The sequence below is a fragment of the Ornithorhynchus anatinus genome, chromosome 18 (genome assembly GCF_004115215.2).
Source record: "Ornithorhynchus anatinus isolate Pmale09 chromosome 18, mOrnAna1.pri.v4, whole genome shotgun sequence".
Classification (NCBI taxonomy): domain Eukaryota; kingdom Metazoa; phylum Chordata; class Mammalia; order Monotremata; family Ornithorhynchidae; genus Ornithorhynchus; species Ornithorhynchus anatinus.
The window spans coordinates 15,555,196-15,572,788 of record NC_041745.1 but is presented as its reverse complement, the minus strand read 5'-3'; the positions used below and the strand labels follow the sequence as shown (position 1 = coordinate 15,572,788).

General features: G+C 60.9%; 1 protein-coding gene across 2 annotated transcripts in view; it reads right to left on the bottom strand.

The window, feature by feature from the left end:
* Positions 1-349: 349 nt before the first annotated feature.
* Positions 350-17,593, bottom strand: part of EXOC6B (exocyst complex component 6B) — a 370,191-nt gene continuing 352,947 nt past the window's right edge. The window contains exons 21-23 of one of the 2 annotated variants that reach the window (XM_029083071.2): positions 9,926-10,038; positions 7,331-7,342; positions 350-3,844 (exon numbers count right to left, since the gene is read on the bottom strand). In XM_029083071.2, the coding sequence (XP_028938904.1) occupies positions 3,718-3,844; positions 7,331-7,342; positions 9,926-10,038 (252 nt within the window). In that variant the 3' untranslated portion in view covers positions 350-3,717. The remainder of the gene's footprint in view (positions 3,845-7,330; positions 7,343-9,925; positions 10,039-17,593) is intronic. The other variant, XM_029083072.2, reaches the window with a different exon arrangement.

The window sequence follows — 17,593 nt, the reverse complement described above, 5'->3', positions numbered from 1 at the left end:
CCCCCCGCCCACATCTCGCCACTCGCCCCTTTCCATCCACGCCTCGCCGTCCACGCCTCGCCGTTTTCCCTTTCCATCCACCTCTCCATCCACACCTCGCCGTCCACACCCCCGTCCTCGTCTCTCCGGCCGTGCCCCGTTATCCACGCCTCCCCGTCCGCATCTCGTCGTCTATGCCCTTCTGTCCACGCCTCCCCATCCGCCCCGCACTACCGGTGCCTCTCCGACCACGCCTCGACACCTACGCCTCTCGGGCGACGCCTCGCCAGCCACTCCCGCCCGCTGTCCCCTAGCTTCCCCGGCCCGGCGGGGCCACAGACCACAGCGAGGCACCCGGCTCAGACGGAGATATGGGCGGAATTGTTTAATACGAGTTACAGGAGGATAAATGTACAGCGGGAAGTCGACATGCTATTTTGAACGCGGTTGGAACCGCCGACCGGGCAGCTCCGCTCTCCCCCAGCAGCTCGGCTAGTGAGTTTTCAAGAAAGAGACAAGAAGGTTCCCTTTAAAGTCGTTCATCCTAAATTTCCTAAACGTTCCCCCTTTTGTGCAAAAAACAGATCCCCCCCACCCCCACCCCCCCCACTCGGGTACAAAGTCACCCAGGATACAAAACCGGGGCCTGGGAGAGCAGCGGTCGGGGGAAGAGGCGGCCCCCGGGTGTGGCCACATCTGAGGGGAGACAGGAGAGCGGGATGGGGGCGCTCCACTTAGGGGTCCGGGGATGCCGCTCCGCCCGGGCCTAGGATGCGGTTCCGGGAGCTGTTGCGGTCAGGCCTGGACGCGGGCAGGCCTGGCCACGGCCGCAGAGAGGACAAGGGGTCAGCGGCGCCCGGGCCAGAGGACAGGGAGGAAGAGAGAGAGAGAGAGGAGACGAGGGAGCGGGGAGGAGAAGGGGCATTCCGGCCGTGCCCCGCGTGGCTCCGCTGCGGCTGCCCGGGAGAACCGCGGGAAGGGGCCGCACCGGGAACACGTGGAACGGGACGGAGAACTGCGGTCAGGGATGAAGCGGTGCGGTCGGGCCGCTCCGACCCTCCCCCGGGCCCGGGACCCGCTGAGCTGGGGGTGCTCTGTTCAGGCTCTGCCAGAGTCTCTGCCCGCGACGGAGGCCGGCCCACGGGGCGGTGCCGGGGAGGTGGTTTCGGAAGTCGGGCCGGCGGTCCGGGAGTGTGAGGGAGCGCTCTGGGTCGCTCCGCGTCCGGGAAGGCTCGTCCGGCACTGGCGGGGATGGTGGGAGAGGTGCCCGCCCGGGGCAGGAGTCCCCTCCTGCTCCACGGAGTGGCACGGGTACGGCGGCCCCCGGCGGTCCCCAGTCCGTCCCGGCGGTGCCTCCTCCTTCCCGGGCCCGTCGGGGGTGGCTCCGCGCCTCCGGCCGGAAAACCCTCCCTCGAGGCACAGCTCCGGAGTACCTCTCCCGCCGGGGCCGCGGGAGGCTTCCGCGCCTGTCCCTATCTCTTCCCTCCCGTCTGCGGCTCGGGCCTGGGGCGGCCCTCGGGGTGGAGCTTTCGGGTCACCGGGCGGGCGGCGGAGGCCAGACTGGACCAGGCGCATTCTCCCCGGTGGAGTTCACACCTCCGGCTCCTCCCTGTGCGGAGGGGGGACTTGTACGTGTGCGCGCCCTTGCGTATTCTCTTCCTCCCTTGGTTGTCGGGAGGTGCCCGGAGGAGGGGGGGGGAGGGGGAGGAGGAGGAGGAGGAGCAGGGGAGGGGTGTCCCCACCCTCCCCAGCAGCAAGTGAGCGGCTGACTGACAAAAGCGATTAGGAATCGTGTTTAATGAGAGTCTGTCCGCCCACTAATAAAAACTGGAACTGCCAGTGCAGCTTCTTTGTCACTGCTTGCTGATGCTCAATTAGGCTCTGGCCAGCAGCTGCAGCAGCATGTTTCTGGAGTCTTTTAAAGTGCCTGTCCCTATCTCTGGCTCCGTCGCCCGGTTCCGGCTCCTCCGCCTCCCAGCTCGCCCCCCGACGCCCCCGGGCCGCGTGGGTGAAGGCCGGGCCGGAGGGGCGCCCGCCCCGCCGGCCGCCCTTCGCCCGCGCCCCCCGCCGGGACCACGGGAGCTGGGCGGTCTTCGTGGGAACCACGGGGCGCCTTGTGGCGTCGGGCCCCGGCCCGGCCCGTGACTCGTGTCGACGGCTTCGCCGGAGGCGGCCGGCCCGCTGTTCCCGGTGAGCGGGAGCCCGACTCCCAGGCTGCCCGGGGAACGGTCCGGGCAGCGGGAGGTCCGGCCCGCGAAGCCCCCGGCCCGGGACGGCCGAGACCGTGAGACCCCCCCCCGGGCCTGGGGCGGCCCGCTCGTCTGTTCTCTGGCTGCGAGCGGGGGGCTGGGGTCGCCTTGGGAAATGGGAAGGGGGATTCCCACGGCCGAGGAAGCCGGGCATCCCCCTCGCCAGAGCTGAGGGTTCGAGCGGCCGCGCCGTGACGGAGGGGGCTTATCTCCCCGCTGGAAGCGGGCGGGGCCTCGGGAACCGAGCGGGCCTCGGCCCAGCGGGGGCGCGGGGAGCCCCGAGCCCCCGGCCGGGCACGGCAGATCCCGGAACTGCGGCAGAGACGAAAGGGCAGTCCGGGGAGGAGTGTCGCTATCGCCGCTGGCAATCTGCAGCGGGGGAGCGTGGGACGCGGTGAAGTCACCGCTCGGAGGGGGCACTGGGCCAGGCCGGTCGGCGAAGCGGGAGCAACGTTCCGCTCCGGGGAGGGCACGGCGGCGGTCCCTGGTCCTCTGCCCAGCGCCTGCCCGTGGTGCGACCAGATCCAAGTGGAGCTTCACCGGGCACGGGGCCGCCCTTCCACGGCTCTCATCTCTGCCCAAACCGCAACCTGGCGATACGGCGACCCGGCCTCGGAGAGGAAGGGCGGCCCCTGGCCCCGCGAGGACACTCGGAGGCCGGCTAGCCGCCCGCCGGGACACAGAGCGGGGAAGAGCGGATGAGGACACGGAAGGGCGACCCCAAGATACCAGGGGTTTGTGGTTCGGGGACCAGGTCCCCTTCCTAGCTCCGTCCCCCGGCCGCAGGGTCTCTGGAGGGAGGTCCGGCCTTAGTGGCGGATTCCCGCCAGCCTCGTTCAGAGTTTTCCCTGGGTCCCAATTTTGAGGGCCTCCTCTGCCCCCTCCCGCCCCCAGTCCTCTCTAGGCAGGAAGGGTGGGGACCCTTCAAGATGTCACATCGGGGAATCTGAGACCCAGGTGATCAGTTGATCTGCCCCATGGAAGGAAGGTCTGGTGTGAGGATCTGCTGGGGCTTGGTTCTGGGGACACTGGCCAGCCCACCCCCTATTCCCCTACCCTCTCACCTCTCTGCCCCCCGACCTCTCCGCCCCGCTTCACAGCTCTGGGCCCCGTCCACGGTCAGGGGTCGGTGGTCAGGGCAGGCTGGGGGAAGGAAGGGGATCCCCTTGGCCTTCCCTGTCGGCCCAAGCAACCCCCCCAATATGGCAGCGTTGCCCATCCCGTCCCTGGCCTCTGCGAGGGAAAGCCGAAGCCGGCAATGCTGACGCCACCTCAACTGCCCAGAGCAAACGGTGCGGTGAGATCCCATTACGTGGTGATTAACGTAGCCGCACTCACGCTCTCGCGCTCTCTCTCCCCTCGCTGGGAGAGGCTTCGGGAATACTGTACACGGGAGAGTAAAGACCAAACAAATCCATCAGTTCTCTTGAGAGGAGGCTGGCTCCAGGGTTCGGCGGGTGGGCAGGCGGGCGAGGGCGGGCGAGGGCGCTCACAGGTGTTGGCTGTGGATGAGGCCCCGGAGCTGTCGGGCCACCGTGTCGATCAGCCTCTGCTTGTCCCGTTCGTTCTTCCGGAACTGCGCGAAGACGTTGTTCTTGCGGCTGGTGTCTCTCATCCTGCGGGAACCAGGGGCCGGTTAGCGGGGAGACCGAGGGCCGAACCCAGTCCCGCCCCAACCCCGCCGGAGGGGCCGGCCATCTGGGACACCCTCAGGGAGAGGATGCCCCTAACGGGGGCCGGGATCACCTCCTCCTGCTGGCCAGGGGCCCAGCTCAGCTGCCTGCCCGAGGTCAGTTTCTGGTCACACAGAATGGGATCCACCCTTTCACCTTGGGCTCCTTCCAGTTCATTCAGCAGTGCGTTGGGCCTCCAGGTTGTACAGTCGGTGTGGGCAAGGAACCCGTCGACCGATTCTATTGTACTCTTCCAACCACTTAGTAGAGTCCTCTGCACGTGGTAAGCACTCGACAAATATCACGGACTGACTGCGCACGACCGTTTCCCACAGACATTGTGGAAACTGGCACGGGGCATGCCCGTGGGCACTTAGGTGCACACGTGTGGACGTACACAAGGGAGGTGCCTCCACGGCCCCCTTCAGAGCCTTATTGAAGGCCCGTCTCCTCCGAGAGGCCTTTCCAGACTAAGCCCCGCTTTTCCTCATCTCCCACGCCCTTCTGCGTCACTCTGACTTGCTCCCTTTGCCCTTCCCCCGACCCCGGCCCCACAGCACTTACGTCCATATCTGTCATTTTATTTCTTTGTATCGATTACTCTTTCTCTCCCCCCTCTAGACTGTGAGCTCATTGCGGGCGGGGAATGTCACTGATTGTTGTATTGTATTTTCCCAAGTACAGTGCTCTGTACACAGTAAGTGCTTAATAAATGCAACTGAACGAATGTACCCTCTTGCACCTTCCCCTCCCTCTCGGCTGCTGCCACGGGTCCCGGCCAGGTGAGGGGGTCAGCTCTTTGGGGGAGGCCGGGGGTGCTGACGGGGGTGGTGGTGGGAGACTGGGACGGACACCACCGCTCCTGCCTCCCCCGCCCCGTCCCAGAGGCCTCCAAGCTTCCAGCTCCACCCTCTTGGACTGGCCCTCAAGCAGCCACAAGGAATTCCCACCTCAGGTGGGGACAAACGCCCCCCACCCCCGGAGACCCCGAAGCCTCCCCCGAAAATCAGACCGCCAAGGAGACTGAGCAGAAGGAAGGGCACTGAGGAGGAATGGAGCAGGGGAGGCGGAGGAGGCTTCCGGCTCCGGGTCGTCGGTAGGGCCGGCGGAGCCATGGGCACAGGGCCCTGAGCCGGCCTCCACCGGGCTCGGCCCTGGCGTGAACAAGGGACGGGCGGGAGGTGACTTCCGTCTCATGGACTCTAAGCCGGGTGGTCCCGGGGAGCCCGGTACCTGGAGGGGGAGGTGGGTGCACGTGTCCGTGGACCCAGCCGCCACGGAGCAGGTGCTAGCGAAGCACCCGGTGGGGGCTCGGCTGCAGGGGAGCATTTCGGGGAGCCCGGAAAAGCCCGCCCAGCGGTGAAGCCGCAAGTCCACTGTGGGGAAGCCTCCTCGGGACTCCACAACCGCCCTGGCACCTTGGCAGGGGAAGCTCAGACCCACCGGGTGGGAGATAGCACCCGGAAGCTTGCTTTCTACATGGAAAAGTGGTGGGCACTTGATGAGGGGCCTGGTCCCCCAGCCCCCCGGCATCTCAGCCTCCTTGTCGCCCCACCGGAATTCTCCCGCTCATTTCTCCATCCGGGAAACGGCAGCTCCCAGCTACAAGGCTGCGGTGGGCAGGCAGGCAAGTTGCCGTGCCGACTTCATTCTTCAACTGCATTTATTGGGAGCTCACTGTGCGCAAAGCACTGTACTAAGGGCTTGGGGGAGTACAATTTAACCGTTGCCGTGACGCAGGCCAGTGGGTGAAACAGAAGGAAACTAGGTTTCCCCCAACCCCTGCCATCGCCTTCTCCTTTTCTGACGCTGGGGTCACCTGTTTCAAGCCGACCCATGCCAGTGTGTATGTGTGCGTGCGAGAACGTTAGAGGAGGTGAAGCAAACACAGACTGAGTCGTGAGCGCGCTGACGAATCTCCGACCATGCCTCATTGTGCAATTCGTCCTTGGGACCAGGCCGTCTCTGATAGCATTATCACCGGGAAGGGTTATGGCTCCTTGCTGCGCACGTTATAATTAAAAATAATAAGGAGCACTTTTCATCTTCAAAGCACTTTAACGAACATTAGGCTAATTAATTCTCTCCCCGCTCCTCCTCCCCGCCCCCAGTGGAGGACGGCCCGGACTAAGTGAGGAGAGACCAAGCCCCGGGGGTTACGGGGCCGGGGGCGTTGGGGGCCATCGCGGGTGTCGGGGCGACCGGTGACCGGAGGGCCGTTGGGCCCGGTGGTCCGTGGACTTCTTTGACGCCGGTCCCCGGGCTCCCTCTGCCACAGCCGCTGCGCTCATTAGTTAGTCACGCTAATTACTAATTGGATCCGTAAGAGGTGGGGCTTTGCTGGGAGGCAGCGCGCTGGAGCTGGGATGGCAGCGTCAGGCTAGACCCGCGCGGGCAGGCCGACTCTTGCTCGCTCACTAGCTGTAGTCCAGGGTCCCGGGCCGGGGCCGGGGGCGGGGAAACTGGACCGGGGCGTCCACGTTTGAGGCGCCGGTCTCCCTGAGACAGCGTCACGTCTCCTCTGTCCGGGAGGTAAGGGTCTGCCCCCTGCTGCTGGCTTCGCCTCCTCCTCCTCCTCCTCCTCCTCCTCCTCCTTCTCATCACCCCTCCTCCCTCCCCTGGCCCATCTCTCAACAGCCTCCCTGCTTGTCAGCAGCTCTGCAGGGCAGGGAGCGGATCAGCTGAGGGCTTGGTGGGTGAGGAGGTTGACTCTCTGGGCCAAAACGAGAAGACGTGGGCTCCGACTGTCCAACCCCGGCCCCCGTCTCCACCCCCGGCCCGTAACGGTGGATAATGAAGAAGTGTGGTTCGAGGAATGGGGGCCTTTGGGTAAAGAAAACCAAGGGAAAAGCCCGTCTTTCTGGCCCGCCGTGCTAGGGTTAGTTATTTCCGGGCCCGGCCGGGCAGCAGCCCTAACTCCAGGCAGACGCGCTCGGGAGGAAGGAACTGAGGGAAAACACCGCTGTGTTTTGGGGGGCTGTCCAAACCTGCCCAGGGTGCAGGAGCTCTAGGGTGGAAGAGGCAGTGGCAAGTTGTGCGAGGCCTGAAGAGCCTCTAGGGAAGCCTGATCCAAGAGTTCAGAAGGGACCGCATCCCCTCCCCAGACACCGGGCTCACCACCCTTTTGTTCTGGGCAGCTAGGAGACACTAGCTCTTTCCCGGCTCTCCGTTCTGGTCCCAGAGGAAGGTGGGCTATCCCACGCCTCCCCCCGGCCCCAGCCTCACCCCGACTCCGGTCTCGCCGGAGTCAACGGGGAGTAGTCCGCGGCCCGTGGCGACGCAGTCAAAGCCGGCCGCGTTTAGCAGGGATTAGTGGGTCAGAGCGGGGAGGAGCTGGGTCAGGGAGGGCACTCACACGCTGAATTATTCGTTAAGGAAAACAGGGAAATTTAGAGGTGAATGGGAGCGGGCGAGCGAGTATATACTTACTCTCTGGTTATCCTACGGGGGGGGGGGGGGGGGGGGGGGATCGGGAAGGAGACAACCGGGGAAGAAAAAACAAGTTAGAGTGGTGGAATCCGGCAGGTCGGATTTCCGTACCGACCTGCTGGGAGAACCAGCAACCCGGGCAGACCAATCCTGACGTGTTCCCCGCTTCCCACTGGTCAGTCGGCCTGGGGTGTGGGGTGGGAAGCACCGGAGGAGACCCTTCAACCTAGCGGTCCCCCTCAGGATGGACCTCAGTGGATGTGGGTCAAACAGAAAGGGCCTTCTGCACCTTTCCGGCAGGGCGGGCGGATGGGGAGGGCTGCGTTCATTACTAACGCTGATTTAGTAGTGCCTGGCAGGGCCCCTGAGTGTACAGGGAATGCTGGGAGGCCAACCTAGGACCGGGTGACCTTGAATAAGTCACTTTACTTCTCTGTGCCTCAGTGCCCTCGTCTGTAAAATGGAGGTAAAATATCTGGGCTCCCTTCTCTTTTGATTGTGTCTGATCCGACTGCACTGTATTTACTCAAGTGCTCATTACAATGTGTGGTATCTAGTAAGCACTGAGCAAATATCTCAGTTATTAAATAATGATAATATCATCATCAGTGGTATTCACTGAGAGCTTACGGCGTGCAGGAGGCCGTAATATGAGCTTGGGAGAGTACGACGCAACAGCATTAGCAGGCACGTTCCCTGCCCACAACGAAGTTATAGTATAGAGGAGACAGAGTATAAGGATATTTACTGTAGCCCTAGAGGTGGGATGAATATGGGGTAGAGACTCATCCAAAGCCCACCCGACTAGTCATTAGCCCAACACCCCCTGTTCTCCCTCCTTCCCTGCATCTCTCCTGGCCCAAGCTGTGGGGTGGTGGGAATGGCAACAGGTGACCTCTGAGGCATGCTGCACACAGAGAGGACTCCATCAGGGAAGGTGGGGTGGGGAGATCGGCCCCGGGGGCCCACTGGGGAATGCTGTACACGACTGGGGGGTTGGGAGTCCAACAGGGAAGGTGGGGGTGGGGGACGGGGGGGAGGTCTGGGGGGTCTGGAGAAGGGCCGGGGGAGCTCCTCAGAAATGGAAGCCCCAGGGGCTGGCACCAGGGAGGGCTCCGATGGCGGCGGAGCAGGAGTCGGGGCAGGAGCGGGGCGGCTCCCTCTAGACCCTTTCCCAAACAGCCCAGTGCTCCACCCAAGTCCATTCACTAAGCTCCTCGGGCATTTTGCAGGGAATTTGGGCCACCCTGTGGCTCACCTGTCCACAGCCTGAAGCTGGGAGCCTGGGACACTGGGGCCCGCCAGCTCTGAGGGCATCGAAATCCTGCCCGCGACCACTATGCTTGCCAGCTCCCATCCCGCTACACGGTGGTTCTGCGCTCCCCTAGAAGGCACTGCCCCTGCTTAGTACAGTCACTGGCACAGAATAAGCCCTTAACAAGTACCATCTTCATCATCCCCTCTCCATCCCTGACTGCCCCTTCACTGACCCAACACTGACCACCCAACACCCCGATTCTCCCCTCTCCATCCCTGACCGTCCCTCCAGTGACCCAGCACGGACCGCTCAACCAAGGATCTGTCCAAACCCCTTTGGATTGGCTGGTGTTCAAGGCCGCACAGGCCCATGGGAGACACGTCAGACCCCCGGCTGGGGAAGAAGTGTTTCCCTCCTGTTTCTTCCCAGTCTGCCTTCCTCCAGATCCCGTGGCACTCCTCGCCCAGTTGGAGTGCGGATTAGGGGAACAGCGGGTCTGTGTTCCCCGACCTTTGGCGATTTTTGTAAGCTTCATCCCTGCTCTCTCTCCCAGCCTTCACCTTCTTCCCAAATCGAGACTCCTGATCCTTTCGGATCGGCCTGACTTGAAAACGCCTCCATCCCCCTGACCATCCCGGCTGCCCTTCCGTGTCTGTGCTCCGGCTGTGTTCTGTCCCTCTTGTGATGCCAGTGACCAGAGGTGGTCTTGGTGACCCCGGTGCTGGTGGGGCGGGGATTTCTCCCAGGATTTCCGTCCCCTCTGCCCTTCCGTGGCCTGGGTGGCCAATTCCCGAGACTTCTATCCCAGTCGGAGCAGGGAGAGGGTGTCCTCGGGGCCCGCCCCGCAGAGGAACCCAATGTCCGGGACTGGACCAGACCTGGGTGGTGGCAAGGAAGGGGTCAGTCAGACTCTGAGCTGCCCAGACTCTGGGCCATCTTCCAGGTCTACCCACTTCGGTCTCTGCACTCTACGAGGCAGGGGACTGGGTCGGCCCAGGCGGCTCCGACCGCCCCACTGGTGTTCCCTGGTGGGGTCTGCTTTCGGGACAGAGGAAGGAAAAGCCATTTACATGTAGCCGAGGTCCCTTCACCTTGGACCACCGGGTGGTCTGCCTGGCTGCCTGGCAAGAGGGCCAACAGAAGAACAGTCAAGCGCTCCATATTTCCCCCCACCCTCGGCCTCAGCCAGCCTGAGGGGGAAGAGTTCTGGGGAAGAGGGAGGGAAGAGCCTGGCCCATCCAGGGTGACCCCCGCCACGCCCGGCTCCACCTATTCCAGCCGCACCCGGCCCTGCCCACCCCCATCCTGCCCCGGGGTCATCTCCGAGCGCCACTTACTTTTCCAGCAAGGTGAGGGCCGTGGTGGGATTGACACGCAGGTACTTGCAGGTGGGTTGCCCGTAGTCGGCCAGGTAGGTTGACCAGTCCCAGTGGATGAACAGGTCCAGAAGCTGTAACACACACACGGATGCCCCACGGGGTAAGGAGGGAGAAGGCAAAGCCGGAGCCAGATTCCCAGCCTGCCGCCACCCCGTCCACGCCGCCTGCCGACGAGGGCCGCTCCTACTCCTTCTCCCCACCCCCGCGGCTGGCAGCTCCTGGACCGGAGATCCGGGAGCCCTGGCCCTCAAGCACGCCACCCTCCTCTTGCCGTCTCTGAGAGAGCAGCTCCCTGGACTTCGGAGCGGCCTCCGACATGGGTGGGGAGGGCCGGGTTCTCATTTCCATTTCCCGGATGGAGAAGCTGAGGCCTGGGGCCTTGCCTGACTTAACCCCGGTCCTCCCGCACGGTTGGACAAGAAGCCTTCTCTCTAGGGTCCAGCCCTAGATCCACTCCCTCTCCCAGCCCAGTCTTTGGACCGCCCCACCCCCCGCCCCATGCCCTCTCCATCACCCACAAGGCTACGACCCAAGAGTCTGGCGTCAGGGAGAAGTAAATGACTTTGGGAGACAGGAGAAAGGGCTCTGAGCCTCTGGTGGAGGGAAGGGGGTGGAGTGCCCAGCTTGGGGGTGGACGGAGTGGACGGTCGGACATCTGGTGGCATCCGGACTCCGGGTCAGTCACTTGTGGGGGGTCGGGAGGTCCCAGAAGGGCGTGTGCCCAACTTCTCAGCTGGAGCTGGAGCACGTCTGACTGACAAACCATGGAGCTACTCTGTGGGCCTGACCCGCACCTCATGCCACCGGTCCAAGGCCTCCGATGGAGGGTGGCTTCCCAGACGGGCCCGTGACCGGAGGCCTGGGGGGCTGCTTCAACTCCACGCTGGCCATCCTCAGGCCTCGCCTCCCGCACCCCGGATGGTGAGACTTGGTGTGGGGAGCCCTCTGGCAATGGCGAGGTGGGGACTGTGGGAAGGGGGCGGTGGCCGTGCCCGGGGCGGAGTGCGCCGGCCTCCCTGGCCCCGGCTCTCCTCCGGCCCCGCTCTTCTGGGTGAAGCTCCCCAGATGGGAAAGGGCTGATCTGGCCGCCTGCCAGACCGCCGTTCGTCCCGGCCCTGACAGAGGGGGACAGCGACCTGGCCGGGTAGCCAGCGGGGGTGAGACAGACAGACAGAGACACAGAGAAGGGCCAAGTGGGGGAGGTGCGCCGGGCCCAGGGAGCCAGTCAAGCAGCAGAGACCCAAACTGGGAAACGCCCTTCCCCGGCTTCCCTCACTCGCGGCGCACATGGAAAAGCAGTCAGTCGCTCCGCGGGCCGGCCAAACCTCCTCGGTTTACTCCCCGAGTGCCCGGCCCGGGCAGCAGGGGAGAGGGAGGAGAGCATGCTGGGAACTGGCATGAAAACGGGCCGTCCGTGGCGTCCAAGGCCCGGAGCCGGGAGCCGCTGCGTTCAACCAAACCACAGAGGCCGGGGGAGCCGGGGGGGAGGGGAGGCTGTGGTGGATGCCCTAGGCAGAGAAGGCCCTCCAGACCCCCACCCCCCCCCCAGCCCGATGAGGCCCGTCAGTCCCCTCTCGGCCGGACTGGCTCCCTTCTGAAACGTCCTCGATGGTGGTCCCTCCCAGAGTCCTCCCCTGCTCCCAATGACTGTGGGTCATCTCCTCATCCTCCGCGGCCTGGGTAGTGTCCTGCAGCAGTTCGATTCCCCCACATCTCCCTTTCGGGGTTCTGCCCTGGGGGTCTTCAGTTAACCGATCCCACAGGACACTGTCCTCTGGGAGGTGTGAGTGTCCCTCAGGGCCACGGAGCTCTCCAGGATGGGCTTCAGCTCTCCCGGACTGCAGGCGATCCCTCAGCTGGACCATAAGATGTCTAAAGGGAAGGGAGGGGGAGCGAGTAGGACAAGCCAGGGCAGAGGCAGGGGTCCGGAACCCCCTGGGGCTCCGTTCTTGCTCACGCTGGGCAAGCAGGGGTGGGATTCCCCTCCCCAAGAAGGAGCACCAGGGCCACGGTCTGGGGTCACTCGGTCCATCCCGGGGGGCGAGAGGGGCCTACTTTGAGCCCTCTGTCCTACCCACACCCCTGCCCACTCTGCTTCTGGATTTCTGGAAGATGACCACCAAGCGGAATTCACCATGTGAGGGCCGGGGCGAGGGGTGCGGGGGAATCCTCATGGATGGTGAGGGAGGGGGCGTCTCCATGACCTCTGGATCCCAGCCTCCTTTTCTGGGGTGGGCCATTGCAGCCCCTCGCCGAGTCCCCTCCCCACTATATATTCTAGGAATCGGGAAAGACCCCTCTCGGGGAGAGGGGCTAGGCTGATAAGGTCCCCGTATCGTTCCCGGAGAACTCTACGATCTCCCTGCTCTCTGTGGGGAAGCCCTGCGCTGGCAAGTGGTGATGAATCTCCACCTCGTCCGGCACAGTGCCGCTGTCCCTTCTTGAAGAAGGGGAACCAAACCCCCGACCCCCCGCAAAGAGGGGCCAAAGGGGCATCTGTCCAGTGGAAAGAGAACGGAGGTTCCGGGGTCCAATTTTGGCTCGGTTTAGGCTGCCGCCTCGTGGCCTCGGTTCAGTCCCCCAACCTCTGTGGACCTCGGTTTCCCTCATTATACAATGGGGAGGCAATCCTTGCCATTCCCTGCCTCCCGGGGATGGGGCAAAAGCACTGAGGGAAACCAAAGGACGATGGGGATTCAAGGTGCCGTTAGAAATAATGATAACGAAGCGGCATAGCCTAGTGGCAAAGGGCACGGGCTTGGGAGTCAGAGGTCGTGGGTTCTAATCCCTGCTCCGCCACCTGTCTGCTGTGTGACTTTGGGCAAGCTACTAAGCTACTTAACTTCTCTGTGCCTCAGTGACCTCATCTGTAAAAATGGGGATTATGACTGTGAGCTCCATGTAGGACAACCTGATTACCTTGGGTCTACCCCAGCGCTTACTACAGTGCCTGGCACATAGTAAGCGCTTAACAAATACCATAATTATCACTGTGTCATTTATTGTTAAATCATAGTCTATTATAGTCATAGTCTTGTAAATCCAAGCCTTACTATGTGCCAGGCACCGTACTAAGCACTGGGGTAGATATGGACAAATCGAGTTGGACACAGTTCCCGTCCCACGTGGGGCTCACCGTCTCAATCTCCATTTTACAGATGAGGTCACTGAGGCACAGAGAAGTGAAATGACTTGTCCGAGGTCACACAGTAGACGAGTGGTGGAGCCAGAATTAGAACCCATGAGGATTAGAACCCATGACCTTATGACTCCCAGGCCTGGGCCCTATCCGCCACACCACGCTGCTTCTCCAGGGGTGGGCAACCACGTGCGGGGGAGAAAGGCGACCCCTGAAATCCAGAAGGTCATCGAAGGGATCGGGCCGCAGCAATCCGTCGACGGCATTTATCGAGCGCTTACCGTGTGAGAGTAAGAGTACCTGGGAGAGTCCGACACAACCGAGTAGGAGGTGAATGGTGTGCCGCTGGCTGCGTGGGAGAGAGCAGCGAGGCTGTGGTTATCTATCACCGGTCCCAGCTAGGAGCGTTGACTCCTTTATTATCTGCGTTCCTGGGAGGGTGGCGCCAGCTCCCCAGTTGCCGGCGTTTATCACGCCCTGGGTCTCTGAGAGGCGGCGATCTCCCTCTCCCACGTTTTATCGCCGTCCCAGGCCCGGAGGCTGGAGAACCTGACTCATCCTAGATGCGATGTGCCCCCTGGGGAAGGACGAGCTTTTTGGACGCCAAGGGATCCACCTGCCGACTGTGACCCGCACGCTGGCTACTGATTTTCCCACTGATGGAAATGAGGACAAGGCAGAGACACACTTCCTACCCACGGCGAGCTTACAGTCTAGAGGGTGGGGGGCGACAGACATTAATAGACATCAATAAATGACCGATGCGGACATAAGTACCGTGGGGCCGGTAGGGGGGATGAACTAAGGGAAACAGGCAGACTTCCCGAGGGAGAGGGGATCCAGGCAGAACCGGCATCAGGGATGGTGGAATTTCGATCTGAGTTCTAGTCCCGGTTCCACCCCTTGCCTTGGGTCCTTTACATTGTACCTCGATTGCCTCGTCTGCAAAACGGGGATTTAATACCGGTTCTCCCTCGCTCCTTAGACTGTGAGTTCCGTGTGGGACGGGGACTGTGTCCAGTCTGGTTACCTTGCCTCTACCCCAGGTTTTAGCACAGTGTTTGGGACCTGACAGGCACTCAACAAGTACCACTATTATTATTATCATTGTTAATAAACGTCAGTCCTCAGGGGCTGAGGGAGAAGACCCAAATCCCCACGCCAGTGTTGCACTCCGGAGCGCAGGCCGTCTTCACCTGCTGACTCAGTCATTCATTCAATTCGTTCAATTATATTTATTGAGCACTCACTGCACGCAGAGCACTGTACCGGCGCTTGGGAGAGTAGTCGCCCCGGTATTGGCCTGGGACAGAGGCTGAAAGGTACCCCCTTCCCCACCCATCCTCTCGGTCCTGGCTGACGTCCGGCTAAATCTGGAGAGGCCAAGCCCGGAGGCGAGAGGGTTGATATTGGAATGGACCTTTGGGCATTTGATATTCGACCCACCTCCAACCCCACAGCACTATGTACATATCTTTAAATTACATAGAATAAAAATAATTTCTTTATTTTAATATCTGTCTACCCCCTCTAGACCGCTAGGTCATCACGGGCAGGGCACGTGCCTGCTAATCCTGTTGTGTGGTACTCTCCCAAGCGCTTACTACAGTGCTCTGCACATAGTAAGTGCTCAATAAATACCATGGATTGAGGGATGGATGGATTGTTTGCCCTCTGAGTCCTGCTTGATGGGGATGGGGGCTGAGGTAGAGAGCCAAGTGAAGATGTGGTAGAGCGGGGCAGGGAATGACACTGTTTATTGTTGCACGGTACTTTCCCAAGCGCTTAGTACAGTGCTCTGCACACAGTAAGCGCTCAATAAATATGACTGAATGAAGGAATGATCAGTTAATCAACCAATGGTATCTATTGAGTCCTTCTATGTGCAGAGCACTGTACCTAAGCGCTTGGGAGAGTACAATACAGCTGATTAGCAGACACATTCCCTGCCTATAACGAGCCTACAGTTTAGAGGGGGAGACAAGCATTAATACAAATATATAAGTAATTCATCATATAGAATTCAAATGCTCAAACGTCACAGATCCAAGAGCGAGGAAATTCATGGGAAAGAGCTCCCGCCTCAGAGGACGTGGTGTGACGCCTCGACCAGTCCGGCTCTTTCTGATTTTTGGGGGGTCCTGCTATCTCCTGATGGCAGGTTGGACCCCCCAGCCCCCGCTCAGCCCCCCAACCACACCTCTCCGGGCCAGACGCCCCGAGGCTCCGGGGCCACCAGTGACCTACACAGGCCATTTCGGGGTTGCACTACCCTAGGAGAAGGGCCAAGAGGGAGACCCATCGGTCAGTCGATCACTGACCGAGGGTGAGTGGGAGGGTGGGGGTCAAGTCAGCAGCACGCAGGTACAGTCAGGAGCCAATAATAATAATAATAATAACCGTCGTGTTTGTTACGCGCTTACTACGTTCCAGGCACTTTACTAAGCACAGGGGAAGAGACGAGTTTATCAGGTTGGACACAGTCCCTGTCCCACATGGGGCTCACAGGCTCAACCCCCAAATTACAGATGAGGGAACTGAGGCCCAGAGAATTGAAATGGCTGGCCCAAGGTCACACAGCAGGCGAGAGGAGGAGCCGCGATTAGAACTCATGACTTTCTGACTCCCAGACCCATGGTGTATCCACTAGGCCATGACCAGGTCTGCTTATACGCCAGGATGAGTTGGGCCGAGCTGAGGACAAGGCGCTGGCGGGTCTCCTCTTCCCCTCCTTCCCAGTACCCGGAAAGGTCATCTCCATTTATGCATTCATCCTTTCAGTCGTATTTATCGAGCGCTTACTGTGTACATAGCCCTGTACTAAGCACTCGGGAAAGGACGGTACAACAATAAACAATAAACAATTCCCTGCCCACAGTGAGCTCACGGTCTAGAGTGGGGAAGACAGACATCAATACCAATAAATTAAATGACAGATATGGACATAAGTCCTTTGGGGCTGGGCTGGGGGAAGAGCCAAGGGAGTAAGTCAGAGCGACGCAGAAGGGAGTGGGAGATGAAGAAGAGTGGGGCCTAGTCTGGGAAGGCCTCTTGGAGGAGATGGGTCTTCATCAAGGCCTTGAAGCGGGGGGGACAGTCACTGTCTGCTGGATTAGAGGAGGGAGGGCGTTCCAAGCCAGAGCCAGGACATGATCTAGGGTTCGGCAGTGAGGGGAAGAGGCCTCCCTTGACCTCCCCGTTCTTGCTCTTGCCATCAGGCGTCTCAGCACTCATGAACACCTGTCTTCATCTTGTAAGCCTGCTCTGAGCAGGGAATGTGTCTATTTAGTGTTGTACTGTCCTCTCCCAAGCATTTACTACAGTGCCCTGCTGAATAAGCTCCCAATAAATACCACTGAATGGATCTGTTTCGATTATTTATTCACTTTATGGTATCTGTTAAGCTCTTACTATAGGCCACAGGCACTGTACTAAGCGTTGGGGTAGCTACAAGTTCATCAGGCTGCACGGTCCCTGTCCCACATGGGGCGAAGTCTTAATCCCCATTTTACAGATGATGGAACTGAGAGAAGTGAAGCGACTGGCCCGACGGCATACAGCAGACAAGCAGCAGAGTCGGGACTAGAACCCAGGTCCTTCTGACTCCAAGGCCCACGCTCGATCCACTAGGCCACGTTGCTTCTCTTTGGCACTGGCTTTGGTGGGTACAGGCAGGCTCCGGGCACCACCCATCCTCCACCAGACGAGGGCCCCTCCTGTCCCCCCCCCCGCCCCGACGGGGGGGCCACCCTCTACCATTCGACGTCCATCTCCACGCCCTGACATTTTGGCTCGCGGGAAGGTCCTCCACGCCCCTTCCCAAACTGGACTCACCCTAACCAACCAACAGGGAAGGGGACTCGGAGAAAGCTGTTTGTGTCCGACTGCCCTGATCTCTTCTATCTCGCCACCAACCCCTTTCCCACGTCCTCCCTCTAGCCTGGAACTCCCTCTCCCTCCGTATACAGCCTGACCACCACTCTCTCCACCTTCAAACCATTATTAAGGTCACATTCCCTCCAATTAAACCCTCTTCTCTCCGGCTCCCTCTCCCTTCTGCGTCACCTACGTGCACGGATCTGTGACCTGTGGACAGTTGATATTCACCCCACCTACAACCCCTCAGCACCAATGGACAAAACTTTACATTATATATTATAAATCACTTATTCATATTAACTTCTCTCTCCCCCTCTGGACTGTAAGCTCATTTTGGCAGGGAAGGTGTCTGCTAATTCTGTCGAATCTTACTCCCCCAAGCACTTAGTATAGTGCTCTGTATATAGTGAGCACTCAATAAATACCATTGGTTGACTGACTGAAGGGTGTTCAGGACCAAGAAGGGAGCTCTGAGCAGATAACTTAACTTAGTTACCTCATCTGTAAAATGGGGATGGAGACTGCGAGCCCCACGTGGGACAGGGACTGTGTCCAACCTGATTTACCTGTATCCACCCCAGCACTTAGTACAGTGCCCGGTACGTATT